Raw genomic sequence first — 26,157 nt, 5'->3', positions numbered from 1 at the left:
TATAGGAGTTTGGAGTTTTTACCTTTGAAGTGAATTTGTGTGAATTTAAATAAAAATAATATAAATTTGTACTAAATCTCGTCCAAATCCTGCATCCAAATTTGATTTTTATATTCTGTTTAAAAACATAAATTTCAAGTTTTGTATTTGAATTTTGACAGATTCAAATAAAACTTAAATATTGTATTGTTTATGCTCAAATTTTCATTAATTCAAATCAAAGTTTTGAATCCCTAACTTTGAATATCATTTAGGAAGCTTGCAATTCAATCTTTACATATAAATATGAGTATATTTAAAAAAAAACATAATAAATTATATTAAATTTTACATAACATTAAATGAATTTAAATTCATATCTTGAAACTAATACTCCCAAACACAACTTAAAAACCTATTATAATCATAAAATGTTCTTAGCTATTTCTTTGTTAATCATGCATTAATTTTCAAGCATGATTCCCTAAACTAAAAGCTTAGTAACAATCAACATTCATGTGATGCATTATAAATAATGGAAAATAAACCCTAAAAATAAAAATAAAAAAATGCAATTTTCATGTCCAAAAAAGTTAGGAGTGAATCTGTAATTTGGACCAAAATTGAAGGATGGAATTGTAATTTAGATATAAATATTCCTTTTACTTTTTGAGGGTCACAGGCAGTAACTGTAGACAGGACCAGTCCCTATTGGGGCTACAACCTAGACTACTCATTGGTCCCATTCCCTTCAAAATTCAAACATTAGAAAATTATTCATGTCCCAAGTAACTATTTAATTACCCCTTCACCTTACTGTGTTGAGCATGGGCAGTGTTTGGCAGTATATCATATTTACATTCGTATAAACATTTTTAAAAAATATAATATAATTTTATTTTTAATTTTGTTTAAATCCATACAAATTCAAATTCTGTGCTCTCAAAGGAAGGAAGGCAGGAATAGGACTGTTGAACTCAAATCAAGTCCAAGCTCTATCCTCCTAAATACAAAATTGAAAATTTTTGAATGAACCTAAATCAACACATACCCAACATGAGTAGCAATCTCTCCCCGATTATTCTTATTTTGATATATAAATATATGAGTGTCTTTTTATTATCTTCAGAATTTTGGTTAAAAAAAATAAAAATAAAACCTGAGTATTGAAATAAGAGTTGTCTACTCAAGTTTTTTTTTGTAGCATCGATCGCTTGTAACGATCACAAAAAATAACCACAAAACCCCACAATATATTGATAAAAAGACATGAATCCTCTTGAGTGAGCTCGTACGCCATCAGGCTTAAAACTTTTCCCCAAAAAAGTGGAAGTTGCATCCATAATTTGCTAGAAATTCATCCTTCCTATGTTTGAGAGAGACTATAGATCATTCCTATGGTTTTACTTGTAACTACATGTGAATTCAAGAAAAAAAATCCCAAATATATATATAAACACAGACACACATACACAGATTATTCATCAGAAAGGGAAAATGATTCTGTAGTTTGTATAATCTATTGTGGCTGCTTTTAGGAAGTGAATCAATGGCAATAAGCTCATTCAATTCATAGCATACTAATATGTCCATACCATACAAATAATTTTCCCTTCCACAGGAAAAACCAAAGTACAAGAGAAAAACTAAACGAAATTGGAGAAATTACACTGCACTATTCATTGGAGAGGGGAATGTAATTAGGAAAAGCTAGAAGATGAATCCAAGTAACGAGGGCTGGTAAGATATGAGAACAAGAAGGAGAACAAGCACAACGGTTAAACCCCATGGTGAACCCCCAGCTCGATGAATGGCTCCTGGCTCAGAACCGGGAACCAGAAAGCTTAGTTGGCTTGAAGGTGAAAAAGAAGAGAGCCAGTGAACAGCAATGACCAGAAGCAAAGGCGATACCACTAGTAAACGGCGCAAGAGGTCAGCTGCAGTTACCATAATTGCATCATAAACTATGTAAGCAAAGAATGCACATAAGAACACCATAGCTACCATTATCCACCATTGCTCTGTTAAAATGAAAGTTGAAGTTCTTCCTGAAGCCATCAGAGAGAGAGAGAGAGAGAGAGAGAGAGAGAGAGAGAGAGAGAGAGGGATAGGGAGAGAGAGCTGATTGTTGCTCAAAAGGACTGCAGGAGAGAGTAAATGTTGAGGCAAAATATACTAAATGAATGAATGTCCTTGTTTTTTCTGTTGGACTCATGCACTTTAGTTTGAGGACAGACTTTCTGTAGAGTGTGACTTTATGCTGCATTTTTATGACAGGGTATTGTTCTTTAACCTAAAGTCGAAATCTAACTCTCCCATGTGAAGGCATGTGATGAAGAACACTGCCATCCAGTTCATGCCTCCTCGGTTCAACCAATTACCAATGAAGCCATGCCACTTCATGACGTGGATCATGGATCAACATCAACTCCAAAACTTTAGTGGAAAAGCAAGTCATCTGAACATTACTGTATTGTCAAATGACAACTTTGTGCAGTGAATTCTGGAGCCATGACTCATGTGGTCACAACTATGTTAGAAAATGTGATATAAAAATGAAGAATGACAAATAGCGTTCACATGCAGAATAAGATCAGCTTGTAGCAACTTACTGCATTACACAACTTAAAATTTGGATTAACTGGATATACACCAAGTTCAATTTTCAGTCGGGTAAAACATGGGCTTCCTGTTATTCTTCTTTACCATGTTTCTGGCGGGAAACAATTTTTAGTTCAAGTGAAAGTTAAAAATTCAAGCCTCGTCAATAGCTTCTGCAGAGATTCACCAAATCTGGAAGATTTTGCTACACACCAAAATTTATACAAACTCGTGCGCATATCACCAATACACCACAACAGTAGTTACTAGCAACCAATCACTCCTATAACCCGTTTGCGTTCCTGGAGTCACCACTCCGTGTATAATGCACCAAATTGTGCATAATGATTCCGCAGACCAGAAGAATCAAAAAATCATATTGCGCCATCTTTTATGAGCTTTTCTGCAGAACCACCATTAAATTCCACCCAACTACACCCTGGAACCTTCTTCAAGCCCATGTCTTTCATGGCTACTCTTAGGTCAGCCGCATAACCCCAAGAGCCAGATAAAGAAAATACACTAGCAGCAAGGACATAATTGGCTCCAAGGCCAGGTTCTATTTTCAGAAGAAGTTCCCTCAAGTTGTCATCTATGCAAAGAACCTGATTGTGGTTCTTACAAGCACCCAAGAAGCTTCTCAATATAACTGAGTTAGGTTCAATAGGCATGTTCTTAATGATCTCATAGGCTTCCTCAACCAACCCAGCTCTTCCAAGCAAATCCACCATGCATCCATAGTGCTCCATTGTTGGTTTGACATCATATGTTCTCACCATCCAATCAAAATACCTACGGCCCTCATCAACAAGACCCAAGTGGCTGCAAGCTGATAAGATCCCAGAAAATGACACACTGTCGGGTTTCAGGCCAGTCTGTTCCATCTGGTTAAACAAAGAAATAGCATCCTCCCCGCAGCCATGATCTGCAAGGCCAGAAATCATTACTGTCCACGACTGCAAGTTCTTCTCACTCATCGAATTAAACACTTGGAAAGCTTTGTCTATATGCCCACACTTAGAATACATCTCAAGAAGGGCTGTTCCTAGAGCAATATCCAATCTTATGCCATTAACAATAATATATGAATGGATGGACTCCCCCATGCTGATATTGAACAGATGAGTACAAGCAGAGAGCAAGCTTACCAAAGTAACGGAGTTCGGTTTTTCATTTACCAGCTTCATCTGTTGGAACACTGTTAAGGCATCGAATGGGCAGTAGCTGTAGAAATAAAACAACCAGGGGTAAGGAAATTCCCGTCAAGACAAGTTACAGAATATAAATATGGATATTACATAGGTTTTTTTTTTCCCCTGGCATTAGCTAGCCATCAGGTAAGGAAATTCCTGTCAAGACAAGTTACAGAATATAAATATGGATATTACATAGTTGTTTTTTTACCCTGGCATTAGCTAGCCATCCTAGGTGGGTACACTGTACATTTTTTAGTTATGAGAGGGAAAGCACATGGATCGAATTTCAGCACATAAATAAGTTGAGGTATAGCCACAGGTGACTAAAACAAAGGCAGAAGAGGGCAGGCGGCCCTAAAGTTTTACATGTGTGCATGTTAAACATCACGCAGTGGCCCCCCTTAAAATCCTAAAATTTTGTTTATACATATAAACATTGGTAAGTTTGTAAAATAATTATATGGAGGTCCAAGTGTTTTAGCAATATTTATATTCTAAATCTATACATATATAAAGGAGATTTCCCTACTTTGGCACTCATTTTTTATTTTCCTAAAATATCCTTACAAAAGTACTAGTCGAAAATTTTTAATTACATATCAGAAATATGAAATAATCAATTATTTTTATGAACAAATTAATTGAACATAAAAATTCCCACAGAATTTTTATACTACATGTGATATTTAACAAAATGTCAATTCCCTAAAATTAAGAATTTTTAAAAAAAATTGGGAATAATAACACAACATGTTGAGCCCCACATAATGGAAATGGATTTGGAGTAAAGATTTAGTGTATGAATAACATTTTCCTACTAAAAAATATTGGATATCCTGCCATAACCATCCCAAAACTACTTATAACTAAAAATTTTTTTAACAACTCATAACTAATCCACAAGTACAACATTTTATTAGGCGTCAGTTTTTTTTAATCATAAAATATCTCTATACAAATTTTAAATTTTAATAAAATAACAACAACAAAAAAACCAAGCCTTAGTCCCACTAGGTGGGTTCGGCTATATGAATCTTTTTCCGCCAATTTATACGATCATGGACCATTTCTTTTGATAGATTCAAGGATATTAAATCCTTACTATCTCCTCCTAAGTTATTTTAGGTCTACCCCTACCCCTTCTACTACCTCTCACAGTAACTAAGTCACTCTTTCTCACAAGTGCACTATGTGGCCTACGTTACAAGTGTCCATACCATCTGAGTCATCCCTCTCTTATCTTATCTTCTATAGGAGCTACACCTAACTTACCACGAATATGTTCATTCCTAAATTTATCTTTCAATGTTATACCACTCATCTATCTAAGCATTCTCATCTCAGCAACTTTTACTTTTTGGATATTATGTTTTTTCGTCGCCCAACATGCCCAACATTCCGATCCATATAGCATAACTGGTCTTATAGTTGTACTATAAAACTTCCCTTTCAATTTTAAGGGTATTCTACGAACACAAAGCACACTTGAAGCACTTCTTCATTTTACCCAACCTGTTTTAACTCTATGCATTACATCATCTTCAATTTCTCCTCCATCTTGCATAATAGATCCAAGGTATCGAAATCTACAAGTGCTATTTATTTCTTCATCATCAAGTTTAACTTTGTCTCCAATATTCCTCCTATCATTACTAAAATTACATTTCATATATTCTATCTTATCTCTACTTATCCTAAAGCCTCTAGATTCCAAAACTTCTCTCCATAATTCTAACTATGCCTCTACTTCGTCCCAAGTTTCGTCAATTAATACAATATCATCTGCAAACAACATACACCATGGAACCTCTTTTTGAATACTTTTAGTCAATTGGTCCATCACTAAAGCAAAAAGATAAGGACTCAAAGCAAATCCTTGATGTACACCTATGGTGATTGGAAATTTTCTAGTTTCTTCATCTATAGTCCTTACACCAGTCATTACTCTATTGTACATATCCTTAATGAGATCGGTATACCTACTACATACACCTTTTTTTTTCTAAAATCCACCATAGAACCTCCCTAGGTATCCTATCATATGCTTTCTCAAGGTCAATAAATATCATATGCAAGTTAAATTTTAATAAAATATTTACTAATATTTGACTATGACTTTTTATAGAAAAGGAAATTTATTAAGGACGAAGAATATGCAAAGATGATGAGGAATCCTGAAAAAATGAAAAACAATCAAAAGAACCTAATACAAAAAGAAACCCAAGCGTCCAAAATTAAGTCAAAAGAGCCAGCCAATCACATTGACTATCTAAAAAGGCTGTATTGCCCAAACAATTTGCAGTGAACACTCACATAGTCACATGAATGCTAAAAATACAATTATTGAGAATTCCACTTGTGAGTTTGTACCACATTGGAAAAATAGAGTGGAGGATGGGTGTTTATATACATGGTTGGACTCAAGACCCAATAAGCTTAAGCTTTTGGGTCAAGTTAGTGTTTACGTATGCATATTAAGTTTGGAAATGAGGAATCCCCCGGTCCTAACAACATTCCTATCTCAAATTAAATCCACAAATGACTCATTATCTCAAAAAATTAAGGCCCAAATAACTGCAATACTAGAAAATGTATCATCGGCAAGCAAAACACAAATGAGACATGATCACGCCCTGAAAAGTTCCCCTATCAATGGCCCTCTTACCCATCCTACTCAACACATCAGCAACCAAATTAAAAAATAAAAGGGGATAAAGGATCACCTTAACTGTCATCCCTAAAAGCCAAGCCTTAGGTTGACCATTAATAATTACAAAAAAAGAAGTAGAAGAAAAACAACCACTAATTCAGTCCCTCCATCTAACATCAAAATCTTCCTGCAGTATCTTTTTCCTAAATTACCATCTAACATCATAAGCCTTCTCATAATCCATATATCTCCTAATGTCCTCCACAACCTCATTAGCAGCAAGGACAGCATCCAAACCACAAAGCCGCCTACGAACTAAAAGTAGTAGTCCTTATCACCTCCTTAAATCTTGTCAGCGAAAACCATAGCAATGATCCTATAGATACTCATAGTTAAGCTGATAGGGCTAAAATTATTGACTCTTAACAGATTGATCTTTTTCTTGGGAACTAAGGTGATAGAAGTCAGATTCATGCTCTTGGCCTAGGGGATCACCCCATTAGCATGAAAACACCTTTAACAAGTCTGCCCCTAGTAAGTCACAGCAATTTCTGGAAAAAAATAAACTAAATTAAACCTGTCCGAGCCTGGAGCTTTCTCCCTATCCATACTAAACACATCCTACTTAATCTCCTCCTCCTTAAAAGGTGTCTCCAACCAACCTAACACAGCATAAAAAATTGGATATCAATCCAAGCCCTTGCCATCAACTTACAATAATTCACAAGACAGAGAGCAAATGTTAATAAATATATAAAAGGATTTTAGTTAAATTATAAAACTAGACATAAATAAAATTATCAACAATGGTCAATTATATAAAAATAAATAAAGACTTATCAGTCACACATTGTGCATGTCCAGTGGCTAGTATATACGTAACGACCCGAAGAATAATGGTATTTAAATAATAAAAAAGAGGGGAAATGGAAACAGGAATAGAAGGAGGAAGCCGACTTCGTTGACGAATGCTTTGCGTTCGTTGACGATGTTGCATTTTGGATGGGATAATCCCAAGAAATTTTCCAAGCCTCGTTGACGAACACAGAGGTTTCGTCGACGAGGGTTCTTCAGGATCTCGTCGACAAAGTTCCGTCTCGTCGACGAGAAGATACCGAAAGAGGATTTTTGGAAGCCTGAAATTCGTCGATGAGGGTTCAGATTCGTCGACGAACTTTCTACAAGACTCGTCGACGAGATGACGTGGCTCGTCAACGAAGGCCAGTGTATAAGTAGGGGTAAAATTCATTTTTAGCCGAAAACATGTGCAAAAACTCCTCTTTCTCTCTCCTTTACGCCCCTCCTCCCTTCTCTCTAAGATCTCGGGCCGATTTTCTACCGATTCGACGATCTAAAGCCACCACGACGCTCCTGGGAAAGTTCTCTGCAAGTCCGCAGGAGTGGATCGTCGGTGGGGTTAAGTTGAAAACCATCCCAAATCCAAGGTAAGGCTTTCTACTCAGTATTTGGTTATTTGACAATTGTAGAAAGTGTAGTACGCGTAGTAATACTGAACTTTAGTTCTAGGAAATGTTGTTTTTAGCGTGTTGAACGAGAAACCCTGCGGGTGCAGGGCTGTTTGTTTTAGGGGCTTTTCAGGACTCAGGTAAAGGGATAAACTAAGCTAATATTTTATGAAAAGTATGTATAATATTATAGCATTTGATTTCAAGGAAATAAATATATTTATATATGATTTATATTTGGGAAATACTGTTGAAAATGATGGTATGTTAGATATATGAAAAACCTATTTCCTGTGGCATGAGTAGGAATTACAATGAAAAATTGTTTTCTAGGAATGTGTTAATAATACGGATTTTTATAAAGGAAAACCAGCGTATGGGCCGAGATTTTGATATATTTTCCGGCATACGGGCCGAACTATGGATATGATTTGCCAGCGTACGGGCTGAGCTATGTATATGATTTTCTGACGTACAGGCCGAGCTATGGATGTGATTTGCCAGCGTACGGGCTGAGCCATGGATATGATTTGCCAACGTACAGGCCGAACTATGGTAAAATGTGAAATGCCGGCGTACGGGCCGATGATTTTCATGATATACGTATATATGTAAAATGATATGATTGATTTAATAATTAATGGTATGAAATATCCATGTATCACAGTTTCAGTATATGCTATATGTTATCAGAACCTGGTTGGCTTGATCTAGGCTAGCACTTGCACGATACCGATGCTATGTGTTCGTGATTTATCATGATATTTGTGTTAACGCCGCTATACGGAGTGGTGTGAGATTGGATGGTCGATGTGGTTTCAAGAAGTGTGTGAGCGCCCCTGGTATACGGACCAGATCTGGCAGACACATCGGACTTACAAACTGTACTTTTGACTTGGTAGTGGTCGGTCAACCATTGTCAGGTCCCGCCTTCGAGCCACACAACCTAGTCATGTGGGGGTAATACATGACAATAGCCAGCTAACCTTCCAGGAATGTTTGTTTTGTATTAATATTTATATGAGATGAATTATGCTATGGAAACAATTATGTTCTGCCATGTTTTGGTTATACATGTTTTTCCCAGAAATGATATATATACAGTTTTACTGGTTATGTTTATAATTATATGTATACCACAGAAATGCTCATGTTGCCACACACTAGTGTTAGTTTATTTCCCTTACTGAGAGGTGTCTCGCCCCGAACTTTATAAACATTTCAGGAGCCCCTGATAGGAAAGCGGATGAAGCTCCGCTGAGATAGTACAGCTGCTTTGCCCTCCAGAAGGGTAAGTGTTTTGATAGGATCTGATGTATTTTATGGAAATGGCCCTAAGACATCTTTTGAGTTGTGTATTGTGTATATACAAATACAGTGGTTGTAGTAACTCTGGTATTGTGATGTATGGTTTAATGAGTTGTTTATGATTTATGTTTTCTACTGTATAGGCTTCCGTGATGTGTTTCTAATGTATCCCTGTTACCCACGAGTACAAGTTGATTATGATCTGCTGAGTTTTTGTGATATTGGTTTTATTATATTATAAAAAAAATTTATATGTGGAAATTAAGCAGGTCGTCACAGTTTGGTATCAGAGTCAGGTTGCTAGATTCTGTAGACTTTAGAATGCAGCGGAAACGATACCAGAGTATAGGATAATGATTTAAGGTTTTTGTTGACTCTATGAGTCCAATCTTGTTTTGATAATGACAAATCACTTGATATTTGATCTGTGCATTGAGTTTATGAACAGGACTTACACTAAGCATGCACGGAAAGTTAACAAATCTTGGCAAGATCCATGGAACTCAAAGAGTACGAGAATCAAGATGCAAGCGGCAAAGTTCAAAAATATCTTGGAAAAGGGTATTTAGAACTCATGTACTTACATTTTCGTATGATTTAATTTGAGGCTCATTATAACTTAGAATGGTTTTAGGATTCATGCATTTCATGTATATCATTAGGAAACTCTCATGCACCTTGAAATGTTTTCAAAATCATGAAAAATATGTTTTATGAAAGACTCAAGAAAAGGAGCTGAGCAGATTTTTAATTAGAAATGAAAATTTGAGAAAATTGGGACTTCGGTTGCCTGAACTCAAACCTCAGGCACCTGAAGAATTTCTTCGGTTGCCTGAAGATTAAGTTCAGTAGCCTGAAGAATTAAATGGAGAAGATAGAACCTGGCCGAGGCTCTTCGGTCGCCTGAACTTGGAACCTTAGGCGCCTGAAGTCACTTCAGGAGTCTGAAGTCACCACTTCGGTCGGCTGACCCTGTATTCCAACGTGTTTTTTCAAGGCTTAAGGAACTTTGGTCGCCTGGACCTTTACCCTCAGGCACCTGAAGTCGCCGGGCTGCTAAAAACCAGATTTTTATTAAGTGAACTCACGAGCCATCTGATTGATCCAACGGCTGAGATCAATCCTAAGGGTTATATACTATATATACTAAATGTCTAAACCCTAAAACGAAGTTAAGACACATAACAAGAGAAGAACACATCTTATTGCAAGATTGGAGAAAACCCTAAAGCTGATTGTCTGCACTTCAATCTTCTTACATCTTCTTTGGGCAAATCTCTTCTGAAATCAAAGGACATTCATTCATTCAACTGAACTTCAATCCAGTATTGAGGTTTGATCTTTCAAGTTATTACTTTTCAAGAACCTCTCATCTCATTACGTGTTTATCATTAGAAAGAGGTTTTGATCTTAAATGTGTATACACATATAAAAACTGATTTTTGAAAAGATCATTTCTTGAGAAAGTCTTCTTAGCTCGGTTGATTGATTTGTGATTCAAGAATATATAAACATACATATATATTGTTCATAGGGCTTCTTATTGAAAAACCTATTTTGACTAAAATATTAAAACTTGAAGGAAAACTTTGTGATTTTTATTGAGTTGTATTCAAGTCAAAGTTTTGTTAAATAGCTCACTTCAAATATACTTGTGCATCTTTACAAAGTGAATCAAGAACCCTAGTTGAATCCAAAGCATTCCAAATATATTTTCACTAGGGAGTTTTGATTAAATAGGGATTTGTGTGTTCAAGCATATCATACATAAAACGAGTTTATCGTTTTCATACATTCACGAGCTTCAAGTTATATCATATGTTAATGTGCTAGGAAATTGAATTGTACTCACAAGCTTTTGTTAGAAGCATTGTTTTAAGTGTTATTTTCATATTTCATTGTGAACACGGTTCGGGTTGTGAACCGGGTGTGAGGAGGAAGCTGTACCTCTTGTGAGCAGCAGATAAGGAGGGAGTTGTACCTCTTGTAAGCAGCGGTTTGTAAGGGAAGCTCCGTCCCACTTTAAGGAGTAGGGTTTTAGTGAATCCTTGAGTGGTTGCTTAGGGCGAGGACGTAGGCCAAGTCGGCTGAACCTCGTAAAATCGCGTTTGTCTTCTCTCTTCCCTCTACTCTTTATTTTCCGCGTTGTATTTAAATTGAGTGTATTGCATGCATAGATAGGATTGTCACACACATACATAATTGAGCAACAAGAAGTAGTTGGTAAATTTATAAGAAGCTTGTAAAAGGAAATTAAGTGGCTTAAAATTTTTTTTAATATCCAATTCACCCCCCCCCTCTTAGGATTACACCTGATTCAACAATTTTGTTCTACAGTCTAGAAACAGGACTTCTGTGGTGGTTTCTGTGTCTTTCCTGGAGTGACGATTTCAGGAAAACCATAGTAAACTATTGATGGGTTATGTTCCTAGAATGTAGGACTGCGGTTATAAATGAGTTGAGAGTGTTGAGATAAGAGGCTAGGTTAGGTGGGTAAATTATAAGGATAGAATTTCTAAGTTGCATTTGTTGTTTTCAAGATGGATCCAAGAGGAAGTAGTACCCATGCGAGTGGCAGTGATGGAGCAGGGCCATCAGGTGCAGCTGGGACCGACTCTGACGCGGTATTACGTAGCGTGGCTCAACAGGTTATGGCTGAGATCGCTAGGAGCTCTAGAGAGCAGGGTGGTCTGCTGGCAGGCCATGGGTGCACTATAGAAAAGTTTACGAAAATGAATCCTCCGGCGTTCTCAGGTGGAGTTGATCTTGCAGCTGCTAAGAACTGGATGCAAGAGACCGAGAAAGTCTTGGCTATGTTGCAGTGTACTGAAGAACAGAGGATCCCCTTTGCCACCTATAGACTGACGGGAGAGGCCGAGAGGTGGTGGACTGCGGTGAGACTGCTAGAGCAGCAGAGGGTGACTCTGATAGCCATGACATGGGACCGGTTTAAAGAGTTGTTCTTCGATAGATATTTTCCAGCTACTGTCAGGGAGGCTAAAGTGGAAGAGTTCCTGAGTCTGAGGCAGGGACAGTTATCCGTTCAGTAGTATGCGGCGCGTTTCATCGAACTCTCTCGTTTCGCCCCGTACATTGTCCCTGATGAGGTAAAGAAAGCGAGGCAATTTGAGAGAGGCTTAAGGCAGAGTATATTCAAGCAGGTCGTGGTGCTACGGATCCAGGAATTTACTGAATTAGTCGACAGGGCAGCCTTGGCAGAGATTGGTGAGCATCTCGATGCAGAGAAGCAGGGACAGAGGAAGAGATTTGCATCTACAGGTTATCAGCAGGGTCATAGACCGAGTCAGTGGAGGATAGGAAACCATGGCAGAGGACAGAGATAGGAGACTGGAGGACGCGAGGTTCAGGCAGTGTAGGGTCCTCCAGTCTGCCAAACTTGTGGTAGGAGACACTAGGGAGAGTGTCGAGCAGGTGGAGTTGTCTGCTACCGCTGCGGCAAACCTGGGCACATGGTGCGAGACTGCCCTACCCCACCAGATGTAGTTCTAGCTCCCAAACCATACCGGGAAGGTTATCAGGCGCCACATGGGGGCCAGCAGAGGAATATGGTTCCAGCCAGGGTATTTACTCTGACGCCGGGTGAGGCTGAGAAGACAGGTGACGTGGTGACAGGTATAGTTATTATGCTTTCTTTTAAATTTATTGCATTGTTTGATTTAGGAGCTACACACTCATTTGTCTCCTTGGGATGCACTAGACTATGTGGGGCAGAAACACAGTTGTTGAATACTGAACTGTTGGTATCTACACTGACTAGGTCGATAATGAGGTGCAGTACGATGCTCCGAAGTTGCTCAGTTGATATTCAAGGGGAAATTATGTCTGCTGATCTGATAGTGCTATATATGCATGGATTTGATGTGATCTTCGGTATGGATTGGCTAATTTTGCCAGCATAGATTGCCGAGCACGAGAAGTGATATTTAGACCTCCGAGGAAAGCAGAATTTAGGTTTGTAGGATCGCAGGTGCAATCCCCACCTCTGCTAGTTTCAGCTATCCAAGCTAGGAGACTACTGCTGAGTGGTTGTCAGGGGTTTGTGGCAATTGTGAAGGAGATGTCAGAAAATGAATTGAAACTTGCTAGCACGCCTGTAGTAAAGGAATTTACATATGTTTTCCCAGATGAGTTACCAGACTTGTCACCTGATCGTGAGGTAGATTTTCCTATTGATCTACTTCCAAGTACAGCGTCGATTTCTAAAGTACCTTACCGGATGGCGCCAGCGGAGTTAGCAGAATTGAAGAATGAGTTGCAAGATCTACTTGATAAGGGCTTCATATGACCCAGTGTATCTCCGTGGGGAACTCCGGTTCTATTTGTGAAGAAGAAAGACGGGTCTATGAAGATGTGTATAGATTATAGAGAGATTAACAAAGTGACAATCAAGAATAAATATCCTCTACCCCATATAGATGATTTGTTTGACCAGCTCCAGGGTACACGGGTGTATTCGAAGATTGACCTCAGATCCGGCTATCATCAAGTGAAAGTAAAAGAAAAAGACGTCTCGAAGACGGCCTTCAGGACCAGATACGGGCATTACGAATTTCTTATTATGCCGTTTGGTTTGACAAATGCTCCTACGGTATTTATGGACTTGATGAATAGAGTCTTTCATCAATACCTAGACCAGTTCGTTGTTATTTTTATTGATGATGTACTGGTCTATTCGAGGAGCCATGAGGAGCATGAGACGCACTTGAGGCAGGTTCTACAGACGCTTCGGAAAAGAAGTTGTACGCCAAGTTCAGTAAATGTGAATTCTGTCTTGAGAAGGTTGTGTTCTTGGGGCATGTTATATCTGGAGACGGTATTTCTGTGGATTCTAGTAAGGTTAAGGTCGTAGTGAATTGGGCTAGACCGAGAAATGTCCACGAGATCAGGAGTTTCTTGAGGCTAGCTGGGTATTACCGTCGTTTTGTAGAGGGATTCTCAGCATTGTCGGGGCCTTTGACACGACTGACTAAGAAGAATGTTAGATTTGAGTGAGACGACTGCTGCGAACAGAGTTTTCAAGAGTTGAAGCAAAGGCTAGTCATAGCGCCGGTACTAATCATCCCGTCAAGGGGTGAGGGTTATACTATCTACAGCGATGCGTCCTTGAAGGGACTTGGCTGTGTATTGATGCAGCATGGCAGGATGGTGGCATATGCTTCCAGGCAGTTGAAAGAATATGAAAAGAACTACCTTACCCATGATCTTGAATTGGCTGTTGTGGTACACGCATTGAAAATTTGGAGGCATTACCTGTACAACGAGTAATGTGAGATTTTCTCCGACCACAAGAGCTTAAAGTATTTATTTACCCAGAAGGAACTGAATATGAGACAGAGAAGGTGGTTAGAGTTGATTAAAGATTTTAATTGTACTATCAGTTACCACCCAGGGAAAGCAAATGTGGTAGCTGATGCGTTGAGCAGGAAGTCTGCGAGACCAATGATGGCAACTATGGAGATCCAGTATCCGATCATGATGGATCTGGAGAGACTCGGCATAGAGTTGGTAGAGAGTGATCCTTCAATGTGTATTGCCAGCCTAGTGGTACAACTTACTCTGCAAGAACGAATTAAAGCCGCTCAGAAGAAAAACCCAGAATTAGCAGAGGTGATGAACAGAATGCAGAGTGGTCTGGGGGAGGAATTCAAAATTGCAGACGATGGAACTTTGTGGTTCCGTTCCAAATTATGCGTTCCTGCCGATACTGAGATCAGGAAGATTATTTTAGAGGAGGCTCACAGATCTTTGTATACAGTTCATCCTGGCAGTACGAAGATGTATAAGGATCTGCGAGAATCGTACTGGTGGAGTGGTATGAAGAGAGAGATTGTTGAGTATGTAGCGCAGTATTTGACATGCCAACAGGTAAAAGCTGAGCACCAAAGGTCGGCAGGTCAGTTGCAGCCCTTATTTATCCCAGAGTGGAAGTGGGATCATATATCTATGGATTTTGGGACAGGACTGCCGACGGCGTTACACAGTCAGAATGCCATCTGAGTGATTGTTGACCATTTGACTAAGACCGCCCACTTTTTACTTATCAAGATCAACTACTCCCTTAACCGTTTGGCAGAGATTTACATTCAGGAGATAGTTCGTTCTCATGGGGTGCCAGTATCGATTGTGTCATATCGAAACCCGCATTTTACGTCACATTTTTCGAGGAGCTTGCAGGAAGCTCTAGGGTCTTAGTTATCATTTAGCACGGCATTCCATCCTCAGTCAGATGGGCAGACTGAGAGGACGATACAGATATTGGAGGATATGCTTCAAGTATGCGTATTGGATTTTGGGGGTAGTTGGATTCAGTTTATGCCATTGGTAGAATTTGCGAATAATAACAGTTATCAGATCAGCATCGGCGTGGCACCATTTGAAGCTCTATATGGAAGGAGATGTCGTTCTCCTTTATTTTGGGATGAGATGAGTGAGCGGCAAGTTGTAGGACCAAAGCTAGTACAACAAGCGTGTGATAAAGTTCGACTTATCGGAGATAGAATCAATGCAACTCAGAGCCGACAGAAAAGTTATGCTGATAATCGTCACAGGAATCTAGAATTTGATATGGGTAATCATGTGTTTTTGAAGATAGCTCCGTTGAAAGGGGTTATGAGGTTCGACAAGAAGGATAAACTTAGTCCTAAGTTTATCGGTCCATTTGAGATTTTAGATAAAGTGGGGCCGGTTGCCTACAGGCTAGCTTTACCACCTATGTTGTCCAGGATCCACGACGTAGTCCATGTGTTCATGTCGAGGAAATACATCTCAGATCCTTCTCATATTATCAGTTATAGTGAGTTAGAGCTCAGTGATTCACTAGTGTATGAGGAGGTACTAATACGGATTCTGGATAGGAAAGTGCAGGAATTACGTAACAAGGAGATTCCTCAGGTAAAAGTTCTATGGAGGAATCATACAGTTGAAGAGGCTTCTTAGGAGTCCGAGGAGCAGATGAAGCAGAGGTATCTGCATTTATTCCAAGAAGTTTGATCAGGTAAATTGTAAGTAGTTAGGTAGTATTTCTTTTGCAGGTACATGTAAAGGTTTAATTAGTAAGTGGTATTTTAGTTTTGGGAGAATTTTCTTTTGTATATGTAATCTCCCATGACTCAGATTGTAACCACGGTATTCCTCCGCCATAAGTGAAGGTAAGTAATAAAATAAGTAAACTGCTTTGTTTTAAGGAATAATGAGTTATATAAACAGTAAATTTCGAGGACAAAATTTTATAAGGAGGAGAGAATGTAACGACCTGAAGAATAATGGTATTTAAATAATAATAAAAATGGGGAAATGGAAACAGGAATAGGAGGCAGTCGACGATGTTGCATTTTGGATGGAATAATCCCAAGAAATTTTCCAAACCTCGTCAACAAACACAAGGGTTTCGTCGACGAGGGTACTTCAGGATGTTGTCGACGAAGTTTCGTCTCGTCAACGAGAAGATACCGAGAGAGGATTTTTGGAAGCTTGAAATTCGTCGATGAGGGTTCAGGTTCGTCGACGAACTTTCTACAGGACTCGTCGACGAGGTGACGTGGCTCGTCAACGAAGGCCAGTGTATAAGTAGGGGTAAAATTCATTTTTAGCCGAAAACATGTGCAAAAACTCCTCCTTCTCTCTCCTCTACGCCCCTCCTCCCTTCTCTCTAAGATCTCGGGCCGATTTTCTATCGGTTCGACGATCTAAAGTCACCACGATGCTCCTGAGAAAGTTCTCTACAAGTCTGCAGGAGCGGATCGTCGGTGGGGCTGAGTTGAAAACCATCCCAAATCCAGGGTAAGGCTTTCTACTCAGTATTTGGTTATTTGACAATTGTAGAAAGTGTAGTACGCGTAGTAATACTGAACCTTAGTTCTAGGAAATGTCATTTTTAGGGTGTTGAACGGGGAACCCTGCGGAGTTTTTTCCTGTTTTATAAAATAAAATAAAATATTAAATAATACTCTATTTGGGAAAAAATTTCTCAAACTAATGCTCACGTAAAATCTCGCAGCACCAAGCTGTGAGATTTAAAACTAATTGACGAATGGGAAGGTGACGCATGGCACGGGCAGGAGTTTAAGATTTAAACAAATCTCGCAGCACTAAGCTGCGAGATTTAAAGGTCATGGATGAATGGGAAGGTGACGCGTGGTGCAAGAGTTTGAGAAACAAATCTCGTAGGTTAGTCCTGCGAGATTTGCATGGCTGCTTCTCCTCCTCTGCTGGCCGTTGCACCAGTTTCTGATATTCTGGCCATTGCTCTTCCGCCTTCTTCCGGCCGGAAATTAATTAATAAAGTCAGACACTTCCATAGCTAGCTACTTAGCTAAATGTCTGCAGCGTGGTATTGCCTTGGTTCAATTGCAGTGGAAATCTTCAGGGTATTTGTGTCCGTAAAATTTCCAACAGTATTAGTTCCGTAGTACTGTTTGTGTTTCTTCTTCAATTCCTATTATATATATGGTAGTTTCAAATAATTAATTTTATGTATGAATACATATTATATTATATCTATGCATGCTCTGTTTATATATATCAAGTTTGTTTTCAGAAATGAATTCATATATATGATCGATCCGGCCGATTAATCTTCTGCAGATTCCATCTTCTCTCCGAGTTCGACAATGGGAGGCGAAGCTGCCGGAAAAGGCTGGCGGATCACAACCGGCGACGGCGGAAATCCCAGCAGCTTAATAATCAGGATCATCACCACAAACCCCAGCTCATCGAAACTCATGCCCACAACTCCTCTTCTGAGCCCAGCTTTGCAAGTAATTTTACATATATTAACTCTTGCACGGGACATATTAATTTGTTGATTTTCCAGTACTAGTTCTTAATGTTAATTTATCTTTTTGAAAATTGAAAATTGAAATAGGGTCTCCGATGGACTTCGAAGCGCACTCGTCGTCCTCAGTGACGGTGGTCATATCGCTGCCGCAAATGTCATTGTATTATTTCAGGGGAAAACCATAGCAAGCGACAACGGCATCATCGTCGGCGTCGTCGAGCTCCATTTTTTTCTCCACTGGGTGATTTTATTAATTAATTTCCGGATGGAAGAAGGCAGAAGTGTAATGGCCAGAATATCATAAGTTGGTGCGACGGCCGGCAGAGGAGGAAGGCTCGGAGAGAAGCAGCCATGCAAATCTCGCAGGACTAACCTGCGAGATTTGTTTCTCAAACTCCTGCACCACGCGTCACCTTCCCATTCGTCCATGAGCTTTAAATCTCGCAGCTTGGAGCTGCGAGATTTGTTTAAATCTCAAACTCCTGCCCGTGCCACGTGTCACCTTCCCATTCGTCCATCAACTTTAAATCTCGCAGCTTGGTGTTGCGAGATTTTACGTGAGCATTAGTTTGGAAAATTTTTTCCCAAATAGAGTATTATTTAATATTTTATTTTATTTTAATTCTAAAACAGGAAAAAACTCGAACCCTGTGAGTGCGGGGCTGTTTGTTTTAGGGGCTTTTCAGGACTCAGGTAAGGGGATAAACTAAGCTAGTATTTTATGAAAAGTACATATAATATTATAGCATATGATTTCAAGGAAATAAATATATTTATATATAATTTATATTTGGGAAACACTGCTGAAAATGATGGTATGTTAGGTATATGAAAAACCTATTTCGTGTTGCATAAGTAGGAGTTACAATGAAAAAATGTTTTCTGGGAATGTGTTAATGATACGGATTTTTATAAAGGAAAACCGTCGTATGGGCCGATATTTTGATATATTTGCCGACGTACGGGCCGAACTATGTATATGATTTGTCGGCGTACTGGCCGAACTATGGATATGATTTGCCAGCGTATGGGCTGAGTTATGTATATGATTTGCCGGCATACAGGCCGAGCTATGGATGTGATTTGCCAGCATACGGGCTAAGCTATGGATACGATTTGCTGACGTACGGGACCGAGCTATGGTAAAATGTGAAATACCGGCATACAGGCCGATGATTTTCATGATATACGTATATATGCAAAAAGATGTGATTGATTTGATAATTAATGGTATGAAATATCCATGTATCACAGTTTCAGTATACGCTATATGTTATTAGAACCTGGTTGGCTTGATCTAGGCTAGCACTTGCACGATACCGATGGTATGTATTCATGATTTATCATGATATTTGTGTTAACACCGTTGTACGGAGTGCTGTGAGATTGGATGGTCGATGTGGTTTTAAGAAGTGTGTGAGCGCCCTTGATGTACGGACCAAGTCTGGCAGACCCATCGGACTTACAGACTGTACTTTTGACTTGACAGTAGTCGGCCAACCATTGTCAGGTCTCGCCTTCGAGCCACACAACCCAGTCATGTGGGGGTAATACATGACAATAGCTAGCCAACCTTCCAGGAATGTTTGCATTGTATTATTATTTATATGAGATAAATTATAATATGGAAACCATTATGTTCTGCTATGTTTAAGTTATATATGTTTTTCCTATAAATGATATATATACAGTTTTACTGGTTATGTTTATAATTATATGTATACCACAAAAATGCTCATGTTGTCACACACTAGTGTTAGTTTATTTCCCTTACTTAGTTTATTTCCCTTACTGAAAGGTATCTCACCCCGAACTTTATAAACATTTCAGGAGTCCCTGATAGGAGAGCGGATAAAGCTCCGCTGAGATAGTACAGCTGCTTTGCCATCCAGAAGGGTAAGTGTTTTGATAGGGTCGGATGCATTTTATGAAAATGGCCCTAAGACATCTTTTGGGTTGTGTATTGTGTATATACAAATACAGTGGTTGTAGTAACTCTGGTATTGTGATGTATGGTTTAATGAGGTGTTTATGATTTATGTTTCCTACTGCATAGGCTTCCGTGATGTGTTTCTGATGTATCCCTGTTACCCACGGGTACAGGCTGATTATAATCTACTGAGTTTTTGTGATATTGGTTTTATTATATTATAAAAAAAAATTTATATGTGGAAATTAAGCAGATCGTCACAATATACACAAGACAAACTTAGAGTAACATAATTACCCTTTTTGTAAACATACTCTAGTCTCGTCCAATTTTTAAAATTTCTTCTACTTTGTTTTTCTTCATTATTTCTTCTCTCTCTCTCTCCCTCCCCCCGCCCCCCTATTTTTCTTTACTATTGCCATGGATGCTATTAGTTTTGCTTTCTTTTCATTATCATTTATATCAGCCCCTCCAATCATAAAATCCTAGCATCATCTTCAGTTACCAAGTGTGATGATATAACATTGTTGTGCATGTCAGATTTCCTAAATTGTTTAGCTCAAGTTGTAAAATAGGGACACAGTTGTTGTATTGCAGCTTTCAAGAACAAATATGTAGCATGCTAAACCTTGTCATTTGTCAAACAAAAAGTCCAAGACAAGTAGATAAGTCATAAATATCTAAACCTTGTCATTTGTCAAACAAAAAATCCAAGACAAGTAGATAAGTCATAAATATTTTTACTATGTAATTTCAAACACAACTAGAAATATCACACAATTGTACTAGAATAATTGAGTTTGGTCACATAGTTTCACTTTTAGCCATGGAATTTTAAAATTTAGGAAACTTGCCTGTATATATTAGGAAAAAGTTTAAAAACCCCCACTCAAGGTGTTTGGAATAACTTACAGAAGTAACTAATATGCCTTTTAACCCAAATAAATTAGTTTTTTTGTCTGGAGTATTATGGAAAAATAAATAAATGAAAGAGTCATATGAGTCATGTTACCATTTCTCACAAATCATCTCAAAATATCACCAAATCGGGTTGCCACATGGAATGAGATTGTATTCAGAAATCATACCAATTAATGGCATGGTTTCAACAGTGTTTCCTCCCTTTTTTTTGGTTCCATTCTCTGATAAAATCAAGTCATGTGCACTGGGATTTTTTTTTTTTTTTTTTAATGTAGAGACCGTTATTGCATTCATAAGTTCATAATTGTTTTATCATTAAGGAAAATAACGAAAAGCATGCGACAAACTTCATCTTAGTCATTCCCCCTGGTTAAAGCATCAAAGAGGGAGAGACATACCAAGAAACGTATCCTGCAATCATCGAGCTCCAAGAAGCCACATCTCTCTGAGTCATTTCATCAAACACCTTCCTTGCAAACCCAATTGCACTGCAAGCAGCGTACATCCTCACAAGGGTGTTCCCTATATACTTATCCGAATCAAAACCCGTCTTCACAATCAAAGAATGCATCGCCCCTCCTTGCCCTGCCATCAAACAGAGCCCGCAAGCCTTAATGACAAAAGGATACGTGAAATTATCGGGCTTAAGCCCAACCCTTTGAAGCTGGGAGAACAAATTCACCGATTCAATTGGAACTGAGCTCTTCGAGTACGCTCTGATGATTGTGTTCCAAGCAAACAGAGGAGGAGAGATGGGTAAGCTATCAAAGACGAATCTCGCGAAATTGACAGAAACCAAGCAAGCGGAAAGCAGGAACTGCGAGGCGTAGTACGCGTCGTGGTCGAATCCAGTTTTGAGGAGCAGAGAACGGAGCTGGAGAAGATGGCTGGTAGATTTTGAGAGTTGGAACAGGATCTGCAATTGGCGGAAAATCATTACATTTCGATGAACTTAAAAAGTTCGAATAAACACCGAGAATGGATGGAGGCTGAAACGTAGGTGCATAATTAGTGACTTTTAACTAATTAATTTCCAGCATTTTTCCTTTTAAAATTTTTGGCATGAATTTTGGTGGTACTTGAATTTGAATTTTGATGGATTTAAAAAAAATTAATATGATTTTATACTACATTTTATTTAAATCTAATATGAATACAAATCTAATTGAAACTGGAATTGTTGTAAATGGGAAAATTATGATTTCAGTCAAGATAAATTGGAATCAATTTTCATTTCATAAAATCAGATTCATTTTATAATAATTTTTTAAAAAAACAATAATAAATGCTAATAACACTAATTATTATTACTATTATAATAAAAATAATAACAAGTAATGATAATTGCAATAACAATAAATAATATTTATAATTATAAAATGATAATAACAACAAGGACAATATTTATATTAAAAGGACCAAAATAAAAATTTTTATAAAAATAATAAAAATTAATAACAAATAATAATAACTAGAATAAAAATAATATTTATTTTTATAAAATACTAATAATAACAACAACAATAATAATAAAAAGGTCAAAATAATAATAAGTATTATTTTAAGGATAATAGTTATTATATAATAAAAAATAATAACAATTAATAATAAGTGTGATAAGAATAATATTTATTATTGTAAAATAATAACAACAAGAATAGTTATGACGCCCCGATTTTCGTACAAATTTTTTTTCCAATAATAATAAATAATTACACGCCATCCACAACACCCACAAATCAGTCACGTTAATAATCCTACTATCATTCATACGACCCGACCCGCATTGGGTACCAAATAAAAAATTATTTTATTATATAACCTAATAGCGGAAGACAGTATATATATATCAATCAGAATACAATACCTAGAGTATCAATATACACATATACACAATACTATCTCATACCCAAAAACAATACAACTCTAGTCCAAACTCACCTTGTATATCAAGGTTCTAGCTCCCTACTATCACGGAGCTCTATCACCCGGTCGGTCTTTGTTCCCTAAAAAATTTAGATAAATTGGATGAGACACATTTTAGTAAGAAGGAATAAATTATTTACAGTGTGTGGTCATATAAGTTCAGTTATAACATGCTTTACTTTTCAAACCATCGTTTCATCTAAGAAAATTTACTAATATACACATTCTCATAATCATATAGATATACAACACAAACTTTTATAAACTTTAAAAACAATTTCTTAAATTCAATAATTTCCAACACATATTTACCGCGAAATTCCTCAGAATAGGGAAGGTTACCCACCCATACAGGTAGCTTCCCCCTCCACTAACACGTTATGCAGTCAGATATGACCACATCTTATACCTATCAGGGCACTCACCTTACTCAGTAAGCCCTCAGGTGAAGAGTTTCACTTCGCCTCAATTATTTATGTCATTAACTCACACAGTTCATTTCTCATATTTAATATTCTTTATTTCTCAATTTTCATTCTTTCTTTCATTTCTCATTTTAGCCAATTTTATCATTCTTTCACTTTCCGTTTTCATTTTACTTTTCGGCTCATGAGTATCCTTGGTATCAAATACCAAAATCACGTCTATAACTCATGACCACCCTGAAGATCTTTCTATCCACGCCATGCTTCCCCCCATGGTCAAGGTTGTGTGGCCCGAAGGCTGGATCTAACCGCGGTTGGCCGACCCGGTTATAAATCAAATATCATATCACATATCGCGTCTGTAGTACGATTAGCCGGCCTATAACCCTGATCCGGACTCAGGGGTCCCAACAACCTTACAAAATGGCACAGTCGACTGTCACACCACACCCTCCAAGAGTCCGTGTGGTTGCACTAACACCACTAGCAACGGTACCGTGCTCAATATCATAACCATCCAATAGGCTTTACCACCACATACCCGCATTCATTATGCAGTATTGACATTTCATCAATCAAATCCTAATATATCACAATTCAGTTCAATATAAATATTCTCATCACTTTCTGTGCATATTTCATCATCTCGTAATATCATATATTATATTTCACGTATTTTTCACATTTTCCCAAAATACTCATATCAACAATTTGTACAAACTCATTTCTCATGCAAATAATTTCCACTCACAAATAAATACCACATTTCATTATCTTCCAATATCAGTAATTTACAAAATCTCATTTTTCAAGCAAAACATTTTTACTCACATATAAATACCATATTTCATTATTCTTCACTAATCACATCAGTAATTCTCATTTCAATATTTTCTCATAAATTACTCATCGTTATATTTTACACTCCAAAATATCACAATTTACAATTACTTAAATGTCACACAATTTATTTGATATTTATATCATAATAATTTTCAGAAAAAATATCATATGCTCATTTTCACATATTAATTCAAATAATAATTTTAAAAACACTGTTATAATTTATTCCCCTTACCTGACTTACTAAAAATCTCATTAGAACTCCAAATTCCACGCCCTTGGCGCCTGTAATTCAACTCTTGCAATTTGTATTTTTTTTAGATTAATTAATCTATTTCTTCAAAATAATACCCATCTAACCTTCTCTAGGCTCCATATACCTCAAATTAATATTTAAACTAACATTTAATAACCCCACTTAATTTTCTAAATTTTACCTACGAGTCCCAAAATTACACCCGCGGCGCTCACTCAGACCCTAAATTCCAAAAATCCTACTTCAACTTCAAATGCTTAATATTTTAACATTTTTAAATTAATCATAATTAATTAAAAATAAGCCCCTTAATAACCTCCGTACCCCAAATTTGAGGTTTTGCCCATGACGATCCCACGAGAATTCCGTCCCGCTAGACTTATAGAGAATCATCCCTAGATTCTCGTGATGGTGTTCATTCGTCAATTGGACTTATAATTTGCAAGAAATAAAAGAAAAAAGGGAAAATTGGCTTACCCCAGGAGATACGTCTATGCTGCTCCTACCACCAATCTACTCCGGTAGAAATAACGGCAGCGAAGAATAGAGTCGAGCAGTATCTTTCGATTTTCAATCGGACAAAAATCCGTCACAAAATTGAGGAGAGAGGGAGAGAGAACAAGAGGAGAGAGAGAGAGTTCAGAGAAAAGAAAAAAAAAACTGGCGCAGCTTCCTTCCTGAAGACATCTCCTCAAGCTTTAGGTAATGAACCTATATATAATAATAATAATAATAATAATAATAATAATAATAATAATAATAATAATAATAATAATAATTCATTTAATTAATAAAATTAAAATTAAAATTTAATTATTATTTTTTTAAAATTTTAATTTAATTTAATTTTTAATTTTTAATTAATTATTTATTTTTTTTTATTTTTTTTAATTTATTTTTGGGAATCACTCCACTAATCTTTTATATCCTTTTTTGGGATTATTACATTAATGTAATAATCCCAAAAAAGGATATAAAAGATTAGTTGAGTGATTCCAAAAATAATTAATTAATTAATTATTATTTTTTAAGAAAATTTAATTTAATTAAATATTTAATTTTTAATTAATTAATTAGTTATTTTTTTATTTTTATTTTTTTTTTGAAATCACTCCACTAATCTTCTATATCCCTTTTTGGGGTTATTACAATAGTAATAATAAAAAAAGGAAAAATATTATTATTATTATTTTAAGGATAATAATTATTATAAGAATTATAAAAATTGATAATCACAACAAAAAACAATAATAATTACATTAATAGTAATCACTATAATGAAAATAATAAAAAAATAATCAAACAAAAACAACAATTAAAAATAATACTAATTGTTATTATTATTATAAAAAACTATAACAACTAATAATAATTACTCAACCTAGGGTCTGACTATGCAATTATAAACTCAATCATTCACAATAGTAAAATACAAACATTGATGTGTTGGAATTTAAAATGCAGAAATTAAAAGTACGCACAAGAAATGTTATCGGGGTTTGGCTAACTGTGCCTACATCCCCGCCTCTAACTCGCAAGCCCGAGGATTCAACTAAAGCTCACTTAATGGGTGGAGCGGCACCGATTACAATCAAGTCAATTAGCACAGGACTGACGTCAACCTTTACAAATTCTCCTTGCGGGGCGTAGAAGACCCTAACTCAAATTCATAGGACTGACCCCAACCTGATCCTTCTGGACTAGATCAAGCCCCCTTAGGTCACGCATGGAAATACAACAGTATTTTTCACAATATAACTGGTACAATGATTATGCTTCTCAAGTAAAGCAGATATGTAACCCAATACGCACAGTATACTCAATCAATCACACATCAACAATATAGAAAATGTAAGCTT

At 37.1% G+C, this 26,157-nt stretch overlaps 1 protein-coding gene across 2 annotated transcripts; it reads right to left on the bottom strand.

Annotated features, from left to right (window-relative positions):
* Positions 1-1,521: 1,521 nt before the first annotated feature.
* On the bottom strand, positions 1,522-21,846 carry LOC131149306 (pentatricopeptide repeat-containing protein At5g66520-like). Of its 2 annotated transcripts, XM_058099650.1 has the most exons (3): positions 21,531-21,828; positions 21,247-21,433; positions 1,522-3,804 (listed from the first exon to the last, which is right to left on the bottom strand). In XM_058099650.1, exons 2-3 carry the CDS (start codon positions 21,417-21,419, stop codon positions 2,955-2,957), a joined length of 1,023 nt encoding a protein of 340 aa, XP_057955633.1. In that variant the 5' UTR covers positions 21,420-21,433; positions 21,531-21,828; the 3' UTR covers positions 1,522-2,954. The 2 variants fall into 2 exon arrangements, with proteins under 2 accessions (XP_057955633.1, XP_057955632.1); XM_058099649.1 differs by having other exon boundaries at positions 21,247-21,846.
* Positions 21,847-26,157: the final 4,311 nt, after the last annotated feature.

This window comes from Malania oleifera, chromosome 2 (genome assembly GCF_029873635.1).
Source record: "Malania oleifera isolate guangnan ecotype guangnan chromosome 2, ASM2987363v1, whole genome shotgun sequence".
Lineage (NCBI taxonomy): Eukaryota > Viridiplantae > Streptophyta > Magnoliopsida > Santalales > Ximeniaceae > Malania > Malania oleifera.
This window is presented reverse-complemented; position numbering and strand designations above follow the sequence as displayed.

Bases quoted from the DNA above. Each gene is read 5' to 3' on its own strand.
- LOC131149306 (XM_058099649.1), bottom strand. From the start codon at position 21,785: ATGATTTTCCGCCAATTGCAGATCCTGTTCCAACTCTCAAAATCTACC. The intron at 3,805-21,246 runs GTATGTCTCTCC...TTATTTCTACAG, and splicing joins ATTGCAGGATACGTTTCTTG to CTACTGCCCATTCGATGCCT.